The sequence below is a fragment of the Vombatus ursinus genome, unplaced genomic scaffold, assembly GCF_900497805.2.
Source record: "Vombatus ursinus unplaced genomic scaffold, bare-nosed wombat genome assembly UNPS02001287.1, whole genome shotgun sequence".
Taxonomy (NCBI): Eukaryota; Metazoa; Chordata; class Mammalia; order Diprotodontia; family Vombatidae; genus Vombatus; species Vombatus ursinus.
Window position 1 is genome coordinate 9,613,769 of NW_020941065.1, and position 16,552 is coordinate 9,630,320.

Below are 16,552 nucleotides of genomic sequence, written 5' to 3' on the forward strand. Positions count from 1 at the left end.
TTCCCTGTTTCCTCAAGGGCACCACCATCCTTTCGGCCACCCAGATTTACAATCCGGACATCATCCCCATAGACGCTCCCCTCTCCCACCCCACAGATGCAGTTTAGTCTTGTCAGCTCTACCTCGGCCAACTTTCTCACTTCTATTTCCCTCTCCCCACACTCAGGGCCCCCAGGCATGGTGGAGATCCTCATCTGTAAAATGGGTACAATCATAGCCCCTACTTCCCAGGGCTGTTGGGAGGTTCACATGGGATACTGTTTGTAAAACGATTTGCAAACCTTGAAGTGTTCTCTAAGTTTGAGCTATCGTCACCACCTCCCCCACTACTACTGTCACTGTCATCACTTCTTGCCCGATACTCCTGCAGCAGCCTAATTGGTCTTCCATTGTCCAGTGGGGGCCTGATCTCTCTGGGAGGCCCCTTCCTCCACCTCACAGGGAGAGGCCGTGGAGAGAGAGCAGCTTTCGGGGACGTCCAGCCTCAGGACTCTGAATCAGGAGGGCCCTGGTTGATCTGTGCCTCGATGTCCTTTTTAGTGGCGGAGAGGAAGGGCAGAGAAAGGGCTGAATTGGAATGTCCGTAAGGTCAAGAGAACTCGGGGACCACCCTTCCCCCAATCTACCCCTGGCAAACTTACAGGACATGCACAGGCATTGTTGGGGGGGAATTACCCACAATAGTGACACTGCCCAGGAGTGTAGTGTCGCTGACTGATGTCCTTAATGCTACAACCTGACTCTTGCCTTCAAACCCACATGAACAGAAGTGTGACTTTTGAAACGTTAATACCATTTTATTGGCACCCAGGCAAAGGTGCTCTGGGGGGTGGGTAGGTGTCCGAGAGCCTCCCTATTTTGGGTGGGAGCTTTACAGGGAGAGAAATTGCCTCCCGCCTTACCAATGAATGTCCAGTGGAGGGCGGGGTGATGAAATAAGGCTGAGCCTAGACAGTTCTTCCAAGTGACCTTTTTATACGTCAAGAAGGGATCATTGGATCACAGAAGAAAAGTTCTGACACCTACTCCAGAAACACCATGTATTCTGGGTGACTAGAAGAACCGTTAGATGTGATTGCTCATAACTTGTTAGCGATCTCTGGGGGACTGTGCAAGGGCCAGGTGCCACAGGACTGGAGGAGGGCAAGAGCTCTGGGAATAGCAGTGCCCCGCCCCAAACCACTACACCTGCGTCCAGCCCAGACTTTGCAACCATTGTTAAGAAAGAGAAATCTTGGTGGAGGAGCTCACCTTCCTCATTGCCACCAGCAACAACTGCTGACCACGTGTTACCCGTAGACAGATGGACACAGGAGCCCTGGGAGTATGGCAGCACCCCCTAGACCACTGGTCCTGTTTCCAGATCGGCACTCACAGCCATTACCTGGGGAATTAGGGTCAAGCCAAATTCACCAAAAGCCTTTCCCATGTTAGGTGGGCCAGCTTAGCTCTCCCATCCTGAGGGAGAAACAGGAGGCTGCCACCACCATCTTTTGCTCAGACTCTTATGGAGACAGCCGAGGACCTTGAGCCCAAGACCATGGGGGAGAGCAAGGATTCCAGGCCAATGCCTTCAGCCAGCATGACAGGCAGCAGCCTGGGTGGAGGATGAAGCCTGGACCTGCTCCAGCAGGTGCTTGGGTCACATCGACAGAAGATCCAGAAAAGAAAGTTCTTATCACCAAATGGTTCAACATCAGAAATTGATATGATTTCATCAGTGGAAATAACAGTAAATAAGAGGCACGATCATCTGCTTTGCTGTTGCCCTCCGTGGACCATGGGACCTCTCCATCTGACTTGCAGCTGAAACCTTCCATATGAGCTGTCTCCCTAACTAGAATATGAGCTCCTGGAGAGCAGGGACCTCCTCACTTGTCTATCTGTATCCCCAGCATTCAGCACATAGTAAGAGCTTAATGAATGTTTCATTCATTCATTCACACATTCACTTATTCCCTCCATCAAATATTCTTGTTTTCAAAAAGGGGAAAAAGGGAGTGGAGTCCTCCAAACAACAGGGCTTTGAGTCTGGGGAAAACTCTAAAATGTATCATTAAAGTGATGGTTAGTAAACATTTACTCAAGGAGAGCCGTGTTTACAAAGGGCAAGGATGACTTCAAGAACAGGTCAAGAACAAAAAGGCGTCAACGAGCTTTGTTTTTAAAACAAAAAAGTGATGTCAAGCTCACCCTCACTCCCCTTTATGACTGCTGTGGATTTCAGTAAAGTATTGGACAAAGCCTCACCCACTATGTTTATGGACAAGATGGAAACCAACGATGTTGAGAGACTGGATCCAAGGAGCAGGAGCATTGAAGGCCCAAGGCCGATTTGGAAGGTTTCCACTGCAGTACGCAGTACCTGGGCTGTTTAACGTTTTCACCAATGATCTGGATATGGACATAGAAGGCATGCTCATATTTGTCAGATGGTATAAACCTGGGAAGAATAATTAACGTTGTTGTTGAGTGATTTCAGTCATGTCTGACTCTTAGTGACCCCACTGGGGGTTTTCTGGGCAGAGATATTGAAATAGTTTGCCATTTCCTTCTCCAGCTCATTTTACAAATGGGAAAACTGAGGCAAACAGGGTTAAGTGACTTGCCCAGAGTCACATAGCTAGTAAGAGTCTGAGGCCAGATTTTAACTCAAGAAGATGAATCTTCCTGACTTCTGGTCCGGCGCTCCATCCACTGTACCACTTAGCTGCCCTAATGTGATTTTAGGATGCTTTATAAGAACCATAGTGTCCAGGACCAGGGAGGCCTTGTTATACTGGCTGTCTGTCTGGTCAGATGACTGCAGCAATATATTAAATTCTGGACATCAAATTTTAAGGAACAGCTGGAGAGGAATCACTAGAGGCCAGAACAAGATGGTGAAAATCTCCAAGAACGGACTGAAGGAATTGGAAATATCAAGACTCAGGTGGGGGACATGAGACCCATTTTCAAGTATTGAAAATACTTTCTCTTGGAAGAAGGATCAGACCCATCCCCACCGGCAAATTTTAGTTTGTCATAATGAAAGGCCTCCTGGTGACTGAACTATCCCAATGTGGGACGGGCTGCCTTAGAAGGGAGCAGGCTCTTCCTAATCAGAGTTCTTCAAGCAAAGCTAGATGGACCCATGTATGGGATACAGGGTGTCCCAAAGGTCTTAGTGCTGTGTGAAGCTATCAAACACATAAAACTGCACTAAGACTTTTGAGACACCCTGTATTGTTCAGGGATGGGTTGGACAAGAGGATCTCCAAGGTCCCCTTTAGGACCTCTCTTTGTGAGATCCTGTGATTCCCTTGGTTGATTTGCTTAAGTAACATGTAAGAGTCAGAAGGACCCGGTTTTGAGCTCCAGCCTATTACCGGTGTGACTGTTGGCCTATGTCTCCTCATCTGTGAAACGGGCATGACCACGCCCGTCCTGCTTACTTCGAGGAGTCATCGTGAAGACCAGGTGAGAGAATGGACGGGCACTGGGGTGCACAAGAGGGAGGGATTCTCTGTGCCGTCATCACCTCTGAGAGACGCCAGCAAGACCAGCAGACTTGGGAAGTGGGCGAAACAGCAAAAAGAGAGGAAGAGCTGGTGTGGTGCCAGGCTTGGTGAGGCCAAGTTGTAGCCAAGGGCTTCCCCCCGTGCTGCCTCGGGATTCCCATCAAGGACAATCTTCTGATGCTCTCTGTGGTCAGAGCGATGGTTGGCTTCGGCGCCTCTGCTTCTGTAATGACTGACTCACGTAGAGGGTGGGTGGTGGCCTCCCCTTCAGTGCTGGGGCCAGTGTGGGAAGAGTGCTGAGGGATGGGACTGTGCCTCTCACCATGGGCAAGTCAGCACCTGATGGGTCTCAGGAGCCGTGTGGAGACAGGTGCGCTCCAAGTCTTCATTGAGGGCTTACTATGTGCCAGGCATGGAGCTAAGCGCTGGGGATACAAATGACACAAAGGGGACGGGCCGGGCCTGCTCTCAAGGAGCTCACCATCTAATGGGGGGCACTGAAAAGTGGGGTGGGGGCATGGTATCGAGGTTTGGAAAATCAGAAGCAGTGGCGAGGGGAGCGAAGGATGGCTGGCCGGCATCCCTCTCCAACATGGAGGCACTGGAAGAAAGGGGTCTGCATGGAAGATGGATGCTCCAGAGTGAGGAGGTCTTGGGGAGGAACTGTTCTAGAGTGAGGAGACCTGGGGGAGGACAGGTGTTCTAGAGTGAGGAGACCTGGGGGAGGACGGCTGTTCCAGATTGAGGAGGCCTTGGGGAGGATGAATGCTCCAAGGTATGAAGGTCTCGGGGAAGATGGATGTTCCAGAGTGAGGAGGCCTGGGGAAGAAGAGTGTTCTACAGTGAGGAGGCCTTGGGGAGGACGAATGCTCCGAGGAAGCCTCAAACAAGGATGAATGTTCTAGGGTGAGGAGACCCTAAGACCAGATAGAAGTACCAGAGTGAGACTAGAGGAAAGGCTCCCGGTGAAGTCCTTAACGTCAGAAGCACCCCAGAAGGAACACCAGGAGGTCCACCCAACCTCTCCAAGGGTGGTTTTCAGGGTCACAAGACAATCGATGTAAAAATGTGTCAAAAAGGAGACAAATCTACACAAGCGTCTACACTCCCACAGTGTCTTTATGGCTGAAGGACAAGTCTTCAGAAGGCAGGACCCAACGTTTGCAAACAAGCCAATACAAAAACCTGTATTTTCCAGATAGACAGCAGTGTGCGCGCTTATCTGAGAAGTGGTGTGTGTAAATAAATGTCACTTCCTCTTACCACGGATGGCTAGCACTCTGCAGGATTCCCCCTAGGGATCCTTTACAGATCTAGACGAGTACATTTGGAATGAGATCCAATGTACCTGCCACATTCTCAGAGCATGCCTGGGCCCCAGTATCACCGGAGGGAACATGCCACACGGTAGGCCCTGTCGTTTTGCTGCTGCACCACCTCTGGGGCCAGAAGTAACACCCTGATGGGCGCCTCACTCTCCAGGGACAGTCTGCCACAACACAGGGTCAGGGGCAGGAAAGATCTTGAAAATAGGGTAGCAGGTGTGTGGCGGCTCCTGCCTGGCTCGGCCATCCGTCACGACCTCTCCTGAGGTGTGTGACCCGGTCTCGAGTGCTGGGGTGGGATACGCTAATGACCAGGCACATTCACTATGTGCTCAGAGTGATTCGGCCCCCTGCTTCCTCTTCTCACCCCTCATTCCCCATTCCAACCACTCCAACTCAGTCCATGTGTCTACATTCCCCTCCCTGGTCCCTTCCCCCAAGGAATGATCAAGGGTCAAGGACTGGAAACGCCGCCTCCTCCTCCAAGGCGACGTCTTCCAGCATCATGGTGTCATGAAGCCTTAGTGGTCCAATCCCATCCATTCCCCCGACCCATCTCTTGAACACAACCTGACCTTGTTCAGGGATTCACCACCCATCATCACCAGGCCCACTGCAATACCTTCCTAACTGGTTTCCCTGCCTCTGTTTCCTCCCCTGTCCAATCTAACCTCAACAGCGGCCAAAATGATTTTCCTAAAATACAGGTCCAACTGGGTCACTCAAACTGTGGTGTCTCCCTAGTTATCACTTCTAGAATCACACTCAAACTCCCCTGGCATCCCTCAATCTGGATCCCATCTACCTTTCAGGCCTATCATACATTAGCTCCCTCCAGTCAAATTGGCTTTCCTCACACGTATCATTCTATTTCCCTATATCTGGAGGTACCTTTGTCCAGGCTGTGCCCCCTGCCTGGACTGCCCTCTCTCCTCACTTTTTCTTCTTGGGATTCTTAGCCTCATTCAATGCTCAGCTGAAATGCCACCTCCTGATCCCTCCACCGGCTAGTGCTACCCCTCCCCCACCCCACTCCTCATGATCTCATATTCACTTTACATAGATTTCGATGTGTTTGACTCCTTCCTTCTTTAGGATGGAGGCTCCTTGAAGGCAGGGACTTTGTGTTCCCAGATCCTGGCACAACACTTGGCATATAAGTAGGCACTTAATAAATACTTGTTAATTGACTGGGTTCTAGACTTGATTATGAGAATCATAGTTAGCATCTGTATAGGGCTCTAAGGTTTGCCAAGCACTTGACGCATTTTATCTGATTTAAGCTCACAACTCTTGGAGGTAGGGGCTATTATTATCCCCATTTTACAGTTAAAGAAAATGAGGCAGGGGCAGCTAGGTGGCACAGTGGATAGAGCACCGGTCCTGGAGTCAGAAGGACCTGAGTTCAAATCTGGCCTCAGACACTTAACACTTACTAGCTGTGTGACCCTGGGCGAGTCACTTAATCCCTTTGCCTAGCAAAAGAATAAAAAAAAAAAAGAAACCAAGGCAGACAGAGGTGAAGTGACTCGCCCAGGGTCACACAGCTAGTAAACGTCTAGGGCTGGATTTGAACTCGGGTCTTTCTGATTCTAGGCCCAACACTCTATCCACTGTGCCTCCTTTTATAAGACCTTGAACAAATCACATTCATTCTCTGGGCCTCAATTTCTTCATCTGCAACATGGGACCATGTGATCGTGAGAGTTCTTTCTGGCTTCATGCCTTTTGTCTTCCTGCTCATCCCCAGTGCTTGGCATGGCGCCCAGTCTATGGGAGGCGCTATTTTAATCAGCACTTACTGATTGACTGACAGTGATTATTACTGGGCTTCTTGAATGTAGGGAACTCAGAAGCTACTAATCTAATTCCCCATCACTTTACAACAAGCAAACTACATCCCAGCCAGCATCTCACGGTTTCTGTTTCTCTGGTACTTTAAGGTTCATGAAGCACTTCCCCATCACAGCTCTGGGACATGAGGGCAACCATTAAAGTCCCCATATTACAGGTAGGTGGTGCCATGGTGCACAGAGCGCCATCTTCCTGAGTTCAAATCTGGCCTCAGACACTTCCTAGCTGTCTGACTCTGGGCAAATCGCTTGACCCTGTCTGCCTCAGTTTCTTCTTCTGTAAAATGAGCTGGAGAAGGAAATGGCAAGCCACTCCAGGACCTTTACCAAGAAAACTCCAAATGGGGTCACGAAGAGATAAGACATGACTGAAACACAACCCAATGATCCAATTACAGGGAAGGCTGCTGGCTGGGAAGTGAAGTTAAATCACTTTCTCAGAATGAGTTGGCACAATGAGTGTTTGAGCAGGTCCTCCATGTTATGTGGAGATTCTGACAAGTGCTCCTGGTTCATCTGAGCCTAGAAGGCAGAATAACGGTTCCCCTCTGGTCTCTTTTACAAGGAAGGAGCTGATGTTTTCACCAGGAAGCATGTAGCATCAGGAAACAAGGTCTTGGGGATTTAGAATTTACCTACAATAGGAATTGTAGCTTCCCGAGCCGGGGACGCCATGATGGAAGCAGCGTGTGGGGAGGATGATTGGGGAAGAACAGCTAGGCCCCAGGTCAGGGGGGCTTGGCCAGGGCTGTGCTGTTGAAAGGTACAACACTGGGTGGATTTGCCAAAGAGTGAGTGGGCATAGAGTGTTCCCTCCCAGGGACAGTGACACAAGAGAAAGCTTGATGGTGCCTGCATAGTGAAGACCCCTGTATGTGGAGAAAGGGACACAGGTACTGTGAGGTAAATGGAGGAACAGAGTTCTGACCTCATCTAAAATTAGCATGGCTTGGACTGGCTGAGTGAGCTTGATTGTGCTTTGAGATCTTGTAGGACAGTGCTGCTCTGTGAAACCCAGCCAGGAGCAGCCAGGGGTCTTCATCACTCATGTAATGGTCTCCCTGGGGGTTTCAGTCCCCATCTCTCTGTCTCATTCAGGGCTACAGGACTCATGCAGATTGGGAGGTCAACGCCAGGAGGACCATCTCCTTTGGGGCCTCTGTCAGAGGCTAAAGTAGAATGCACCCTATGGGATGGAGGGAAGACATTTACCCCAAGGCAGAATTTAGAGGCGCTTCTGGGTTGATTCTAAGCAGTACCTCCCTATACAGTCTCCTGAGGCAGTAAGAGCCACCCACCACTGGCCTTCTCAGGCACACCAGAGTTCCTTCTGGCTACTGTGAGTCCCCAGGGAACCCTCCCATGGCCACCTTGGGTTTTCCTTGGGAAAACCACCTTCCCATCTCCTGCTTCCCATGGCAGAAACCCACCTCTCAGTAGACAATTCCCTAACTCCTAGTTGATGAAATCTCATTTCCTATTGTTGTTCAGGAGTTTCATCGTGTTCAACCCTTCGTGACCCCACTAGGGGTTTTCTTGGTAAAGGTCCTGGAGTGGCTTGCCATTTCCTTCTCCAGCTCATTTTACAGATGAAGAAACTGAGGCAAACAGGGTTAAGTGACTTACCCAGGGTCCTACAGGTAGGAGGTATCCGAGGCCAGATTTGAACTCAGGGAGACGAATCTTCCTGATTCCAGGCCCAGCACTTTATCCTCTGGGCCACCTAACTGCTGGTACTATTCAGAAGAGGAAAAAAAACCAACCAACCCAGAAATGAGATGGCCTCTATCAAAGGAACAAATCAGCAGTTCATTGATTTAGGCCTGGAGGGGGACCCAGAGTTCTTCCAGCACAGTCCCCTTACTTACAACTGAGGAAACAAACCTGGGGAAGTGAAGAGGCTTGTTCTGGCCACTGGGGTATGAAGAGGCAGGGCCAGAATTTGAACCCATGTTATCTGACTCAATCAAGCAATCTCTCCTCCTGCCTGAGAGGCATTCAGGGGAAAAGCTCAGCAAAGAAGCCCCATGGGAGCCCCATAGCCCTCGGGGAGCTCAGGCCCCACAGTAAGCCGATTCTCCCACTTTTTTTTCATGCGAAACTTACAGCAGAGGCTGGAAGATGGGGTGATAGGCTCTTGGAAAAGCAACAGAAAATTGGACATGTTTACAGTAGGTGGTTAATAAATGTTTATCAAATGAATGCTGGTAGAAAAGTTCTGTAACTTTAAAGCTTTAAAAATGTACCTGGACTTTTTTTTGTTTTTGTTTTCTGATGAGGCAATCAGGGTTAAGTGACTTGCCCAGGGTCACACAGCTAGTAAGTGTTAAGTGTCTAAGGCTGGATTTGAACTCAGGTCCTCCTGACTGCCCCGTAGACTTACTTCCCAGGTTTGATGCCAAGAAAAATCCCACGGGTGTGGTGCCATGCACTTAAGGGCCATTGTTTTTGGCACAATTAACAGCTCTGTTCATAGAATGGGGGGAAGGGAGAGAGTTCTTCAATGGAATACGATTGGCTCACCAATTGTATCTGAAGTTTCCATATGGATTGGAAAACTTAGCTTGAAATACTTTTTTAATTTTTTTTTTATTTTTTAGTGAGGCAATCAGGGTTAAGTGACTTGCCCAAGGTCACACAGCTAGTATGCGTCAAGTGTTATGGTCTGAGGCCGGATTTGAACTTAGGTCCTCCTGACTTCAGGGCCTGTGCTCTACCCACTGCGCCACCTACCTGCCCCTTGAAATACTCTTTATGGTGAAGCCTGAAAATCTGAAATTTTTTATAGGTAAACCAAACTTATGGATGGCATTTAAGCTAAATCCGGCAGAACTTTACAGGAACAATGATCTGTCCAAGTAACCACTGAGCTGACAGCATCTAAACAGTGTTACTTATTCTGTGATAATTAACAGCCTGGACAAACAGGGAACCCCCCCTCAAAAACAAACCCCCAAACCCAACCCTTGAAGGCTTCTGAAGACTTTATGTGAAGGGAGATAAATCATTATTTCCTCCTCTATGAAAGAGCTGACCTCACCCAGGCAGCCTCAGCGTGGGGCTTGGAGGCTGGTTTAGGCCAGAGGGGGCTGGGGCAGATGGCCTTGGTCTCTTTCCCATCTCTGATAAGATCTAGGAGTCATCTTTTCTTCCAGTCAAAACAGAACTCAATGGTTTCACCAAGGGCAGGTGAACGTTCCTTTTTCGGCTGGCAGGTTGGAAAGCCCTAGGGTCTTTTTAATTTCAGACATTAGGAAACCAAACAAGATGAGCCCAAACCTCAACAAATGAGGTCCCTGCTGAGAAACTCCAGCTGTGTGTAGCAGATGGGTTTCAGACCGTCTCCAGTTCTTCGTTACTCCAAATGAGGAAGGTGGAGAGTTAATTCGAAGAAGCAAAAATTTTAGCATGCTCACAAACAGCAGGGCATTGCCTCTTTGGGAAGAAGCTGAGATCAATGAAGAGCCAAGGTCTGAGGGCACCCCGGGTTCCTTCCTGGTGGCCAACAGCTAAGCTACCAGACACCCAAAGGAAAGAAAAATGAATGAAAAGCCAAGTGACGTGCAGAAGTCTGCACTACAACGGTTTGTTGAATTGGTTGGACCACAGCTGAAGATGGATGGCAGGTTCTTGTCAGGGGATGAATCCTATCTAATAAGAAGTCTTACAAATCACTTCCAAAAGTCTATCAGATGAAAAGGAGATTTAATGAGCCAGACACTAGCTCCAGGGGCAGAAGAATGGAAGTAGACACACCCAGGAGTTCACTGGAAACCCAAGAAAGAGGCAGTTGTAGAACACATGACCCTCCAATTAGGGATATCACTTGGCTGCACTGCCATGGGGGCTTCTGCGTCTTCTCCATGTCCCCCTCTCAGGTACTTTCTCCTCCCCATCCTCCACGTATTCAGCTTCCTTTGGTGGTTAGTCTTCCTCCGTTAGACTGAAATCTCCTTGAGGGCAGGAGCTGTCTTCCTTTTTATCCCATGCATTCGTATCTCTATCACTTAGCACAGTGCCAGGCACATAGTAGGTGCTTAATAAATGTTGATTGACTATTGATAGGCCTGTAAGAATAGTGATTGGAATGCTAAAACTCAGAACAAACTGGGGATGATAGGGGAAACTAAGGAGAACCAAATGGTTGATTCAATTTCTTTTAAACTGTATTGGGAGGAAAGAAGATCAAAGAATAGAACAGGACTCTTGCCTTTTGTGAATGAGATAATACTTGGATAAATAAGTGGATTGGGGTGGAAAGCTAATGCAATAGATAACAAAATCTGGATTTAAAAAGATCTTGACAGGCCACATCACTGGGCTCAAGTAAAGATGATGGTCTTACACTAGGCTTGAAAAAAACTTCACCAAGACAACAAAGGCCGGGGTAGATCTGGGGGGAGGGATGGGGTTAGGAAGTGCAAGGAGTCAGAGGCAGCCTTGGGATGCCATCTGAGGAGTAACGGAAGGGACTGGAAACGGATTCGAGCTTGAGAAGACTTCTGGGTTGAGGCCTCAAGGCTGGCCAAGGGTCATTGTTCTCCATCCCCCAGTCTTCGGTGGGCTGTGGGAGATGTCCTGACAATCAGAGTTCCCCCAGTAGCACAGGTTGCACTGGGAGGTAGGGAGTCACCTCTTATTAGAGGTGTTTGAGTGAAGGCTGGATGGCCACTTGCAGAAGATTCTTGGCCAGCGTGTGCTGGATGGGATGGTCTCTGAGGGCGTGCACACAGCACGGTGGATGGCCAAAGGCCCAATTCTTTCTGTTTCCATTTAATGTTGGGCTATTCCTTAGGATTCGGATAATAAGATCATAGATTTGGGAACGGAAGGTCTAATCCTGGGCTGGTATTTTACAGATGAGGACAGACAAAGCCCAGTGGGGTTTAGTGACTTCTCCACAGACATATTGATTGGAAAACAGCAGAGCCAGGATTTGAATCTGGGTCCGTGAGACTCCAAATCCAGTCTTCTTTCCACTGAACCCACACTTACTATTCAAAGCCAATACAAAAACTTGGAGGATCTTGCTCTAGAGTCTAAATGGTTCTAATGATAGATACTTTCTAAAACCCACTATGAAATGTAAAAGAACCAGAGGGTGGAACAGCAAAAGGCCTGAAGATGGACAGAGCATCCCACAGAACTCTGAAGCCAGGAGGACAATATTTCCTAAGTCTCAGAAGGAAGGGGACTTCTTTGGGAAGACACCAAAGCCATCCCTCCTTCCCTTCCTAAAGGCCAAATATATTTGGCCAATGAATGGTGGAACATCTAAGGGACAAACGTTTGCATTTGTTTTGGGCCCCTACCAACCACATGATCCCCTGGGATTTCTTAACAAATGAGCATGTTCTCTCTGTAGAAATCACCGGATTTCCTTGAACAAATTTAGCCAGGTATGTAAAAGAAGGGAATAGCTGTAAGTAGAGAGTAGGGAGCCTATATCAGGGGTGTTTTGCTTCAATTCTGTGGGTAAGAGCTGAGTCTGGAGACTCATCAGGCAAGCTAAGCTGAGGCAGGAGACTGCCAGTGTAGATAGCCTGCACTAAGCTTAATGCCTATCAGTCTTCCCTAACAGGTAAAGAAGACAGGTATCAGACAGCCGAGTGAAGCACAGGAGAAAAGCCAGGAAAGTTTTGTAAAATTCAGCAGGATTTGCAGAAGAAAATATGGCCCCATGAACCTCAACGTGTCTTGACACAATTCTGAGCCCCTTCTCTCTGAGCTACACCGAGGATCACTTAGGGCAATGGGAACACTTATGCCAAAGACACAGCAGGATCAAAGAGTGAGTAGGGTCAAACGGCTGGGAGGAAAGTCGGGCCCCTGGGTACTGTCCCCTGCTCTCCCACTGACCGTGGTGTCTTTGTGAGCAGCTCCACAAACACTAGGCAACAGCTGTGGTCAGGGCCTACAGCTAGCCAGGTCACAAGAGCTGGCCCCTGCTTTCTCTAATCCCTGGAGTCCAGAGCTTATCCGAGGATTTCCTCAGCCTAAACCCCTAGCCCCACATCTACACGGAGTCTAAGGATGAGACAGCAGCTCTGGTTTAGACAAAGTCCTTTCCAGTCGTGAAAAATAATGTACCCAGAATCGCTCGGTTAGAAAAGTCCACATTTTACCAGAGTCCCAGGGACAAAGCTGTCACAGCAGGTAAACTTGGACCAGGGTCACAACAGCAAAAGACAGGTTTTTGTTTTGTTTTGTTGTTTTGCCTCTTTTTTTCTTTTTCTTTTTTCTTTTTTTTCAAAGGAGTGAGGGCATGGAAAATACAGAATACTAATGAAACAAAATGCCAAAAATACAAAAAAAAATAGAAAATAGAAAAAATGTATTTACACGTGGTACATCACTTGATCAGAAAGCACAAAGACTTCTGCGGCTATGATACATGCATTGGTTTAGGAAGAGACGACTAAAAAACAGGAGCTGTTAGGGAGAGGTCTGTGAAAAGGAAAACAAGAAGGGGCCCCGCGGGGTCCAGACGTCTGCTTCCCTAGTTTGCTACGCCAAGCATATCTCGGCCAGTGCAGGGCTGGTGGGGGAGGCCGCCCTGCACTCCAGGTCACGGCGAACACATCTGACAGCTCGCGGCTTGAGCACAGCAGAGCTTCTTCTCGGTTCATACACACACACACACGTGTGTGCACATGTATATGTATATATACGTATACAGGCAGCACACACGTATATATACATATATATATATACATATATATGTACACACACATAGACCTATGTGTGTGCGCGCATGCGCGCATGTCCATGTATAAAAACCGTGCCCTTATTCACTGCCAACATGACATCTGGGTGGAAATGTAATTCATTACAACAAATTCTTATATGTATACTGTAAGAAGTCACTCTGTGTCTGTCTGTGGATTTAATAAGTCATTTTACACCACAGAAAAGGTTTAATCAATCCAAAAAAGATTCTTATGACAGAAGTAGTTCTGTCATCTCAGGTCTCTGGAAGGAAGCCCCCCTGGGAACCCTGTCCCAAAGTGGGGGAGGCTTCCCTGAAGAAGGTCCGGTCCACGGCTCCTGGACGGCTCCTTGCCATGTCCAGGCCCCGCCTCCCTCACCAAGAGGACAGCCGGGCAGGTCCATAAAAACAGAGAAGGGGGAGGATGGAAGCTTCACCAGGTGGCTTCAATTCCACATGTGCATGAGAAAGGAATCCAAGGGGGTCTCTGGGGCTTCAGTCCCCCTTTCAATGCAAAGTCAGGTCAGACTAGCACCCCAGGCCAGGACCTCTGAGGGCCAGGACCGCTCTGGGAGGGAACAAAACCACCACCGAGTCAAGGGAAAAGGACCACAGCAGGGTCTGGTCACTTTCCAGCTGATCCATCATACTTCCAGGAACCTGGAGCTGCTGGCCTTGGAGTGGAAAGGTTCAGACCACATGCGGCGCAGGTCGCCCTAGGAGAGAACGAGAGCTGGTGTCATTACACGGCCCATCGCGCCCTGTGCAAGCTAACCAACTCACCACCTCTTCCTGGTTCTAGCTCTAGGATATCAAGTTATTTTTGCAAAGAATCCAGTGCTTGGCACCCAAAATTTACTCACTGTAATTTGTGATTGCAAAAACGCTTCACTTAAAGACACATTCTTAGTTCTTCCAAAGCACAGCCTGAAAGTCACAGCCATGTGGTTTTCAGGAAAGTCTCCTGGTCGGGGCTCTCCCCTCTGCCTAGAGCTACATTCCAACAAGACACAGATTTCATCCCTTTCCTCAAATTCAGAGTTTCAAACTAATATTTCCAAATTTTAGATATCAAGCACTAAGCAGAGGGTTAGAGCTTGACGACTGGTTGCTTCTTTCAAAATAAGCCCCAAAGACTCTCCATCCACGGCTCCTTGGACCGGACACAACTGACCCCTGGGGGGAGGCATGCACGGTACAAGCGAGAAGGCGGGCACGCCACGTGGCTGCCAGGCTGCCAGAAACAGAAAACCAGTGTTGAGATGGAGAGGGCGTCTCACCTTTAAATAGGCCATGGTGAGCAGCGGCAGCAGGGTGAAGGGCACCAAATAGAGGAGGGCGGGCTGGGCAGCCCGATGGATCCGAGATGCCACCGTGGCAGTCAGCAGGCCTGCAGGAGGAGACAAGCTATGAGGGCGCCCACCCAGCAGCCCGAGCCTGGGGGAACTTTCCTTTCTTTTCTTTTTTCCACAGTGAGTCAATCATTTATTTCAATTTACTTTCTATTACATCCTCACAAAGCTAAAAAAAATTCATATCTTCCACCACAAAGACAAAAATGTTTGGGGAAACTACTGATAATTTTTTGGCTACCTAAAAAATCCTCAGACAAGGTAATATAAAAGCCCAGGAAACAAATGTAATCTGATGAAGACTGGGGGAACTTTTCTACTGGACTTGGGTGTAATCCTAAATTGTCAGGGTTTATTGCCCATTTTATTCACCATAAGAAGGTGAGTGGACAGGTGAGAGGCCCAGCTCCATCCAAGGCCATCTTCTGGTCCTCTGTTCCATTTCTCATTGACATCGTCATCTCAACCCTGGCCTTGGTCTCACTCTTACCTCCATCTCTGAGGTTTTGAGAAAAGATCCCTGGTCACACGATCTGGGTTCAAGTCCACGGCTCCATCGCTTACTGGCTGTGTGACCGTGGGTAAGTCACTTAGCCATTCTCAGTTTCACAGATATCTCCCTTCATTTTACAGATGAGGAAGCTGAGGTCCAGGAGGCAAAGTGAGTTGCCCCAAGGGACCCAGGAAGTAAATGTCAGGGGGAGATTTGGCCCAGGCCCCGACTCCTGGGGGGGGTGCTCTTCTTACTGTGCTTCCAAAGTCTCAGCTTCCTCATCTGTCCTGCTTTCCCTCACAGAAGGAGAGAGTGGAGGTAAACGTATTCCAAACATTCCAAGGGCTCCCTGGGATTTCCCTTCTGGCGGCTTAGTTATTCGCCCTCATTTCCAATCTCCTCGAAGGACTTTTGGAAGGGCAGAGCCCCAGGATTTTCACTTCCAAATACATCTCTCCTCCGCTGGGCAGGCCAGGATGCTGGTGAAATGAGGGCCACCCCTCCCCCGACCTGGGGTACCGGGGAGCATTGACACCTGGACCCAGGGGCGGGCCCTCCGCATGAGGAGTCTATAAAGACAACGCTGGGGACTGCTTTTCTCTGGGGGTAAATGAATAGAATCTGATTAAAGAAATCTCAAGTGGACAAGCCGACTTCCTCAAAGACCTCAGAAATCTGAGGCCAGCAACAATCTAGCGTGCCTTCTGAGGCCTGGCCACCCCACAGCCCAGCCTGTGGCAAAGAGAAAGGAGCCAGCAGCAGGCTGGACAACGAGGCCCAGCTTTACTGACATGGCCAGACGTGGGCATCTCTTTGGCTCGACCTAGCTACTGACTTGGGGGAGATGACTGAGGTGTGTTAAATAAAAACAGCACTGTTTTTTTCTTTTTTTTGAGCAGCCATCCATGGAATTCTCCTAAAGGAGGATTTCAGTCAGTGCAAACCCTCCCTTTCGAGGACAATGACCACACCTCCCCTTAAGCACAGCCCTTAATGGAGCCGTTCCTCTCAGACACAGGACATTGGGCCTCTGCGTCCTCTCAGCAGGGGGTGTGCTGGAACCTGGTGCAGCTCACTGCTCTGACAGGGACCCTTCTCTTTGCATGCATGTCCCCAGACTGATTCTGGTCTTGGCACTGAGGAGTACACCCTCTAATCCACAGGTAAGAGAGAAAGCTGGGCCTGGGCTTGCCATTCCATCAGTCCAGGGAGTATTCTGCTGCAATGCTGTCTGGAGGACAGAGCTGGCTGAGGGTTCGGGAAGATCTGGGTTGGAGCTCTGCCTATCACTCTGGGCACGTGGAAAGTGCGGGTGAGAAA

The 16,552-nt window shown here is 49.0% G+C and overlaps 1 protein-coding gene across 2 annotated transcripts in view; it reads right to left on the reverse strand.

The window, feature by feature from the left end:
* Positions 1–12,995: 12,995 nt before the first annotated feature.
* Positions 12,996–16,552, reverse strand: part of SPPL3 (signal peptide peptidase like 3) — a 145,179-nt gene continuing 141,622 nt past the window's right edge. For both annotated transcript variants that reach the window (XM_027864181.1, XM_027864182.1), the window contains exons 10-11: positions 14,668–14,777; positions 12,996–14,103 (exon numbers count right to left, since the gene is read on the reverse strand). In XM_027864181.1, the coding sequence (XP_027719982.1) occupies positions 14,032–14,103; positions 14,668–14,777 (182 nt within the window). In that variant the 3' untranslated portion in view covers positions 12,996–14,031. The remainder of the gene's footprint in view (positions 14,104–14,667; positions 14,778–16,552) is intronic.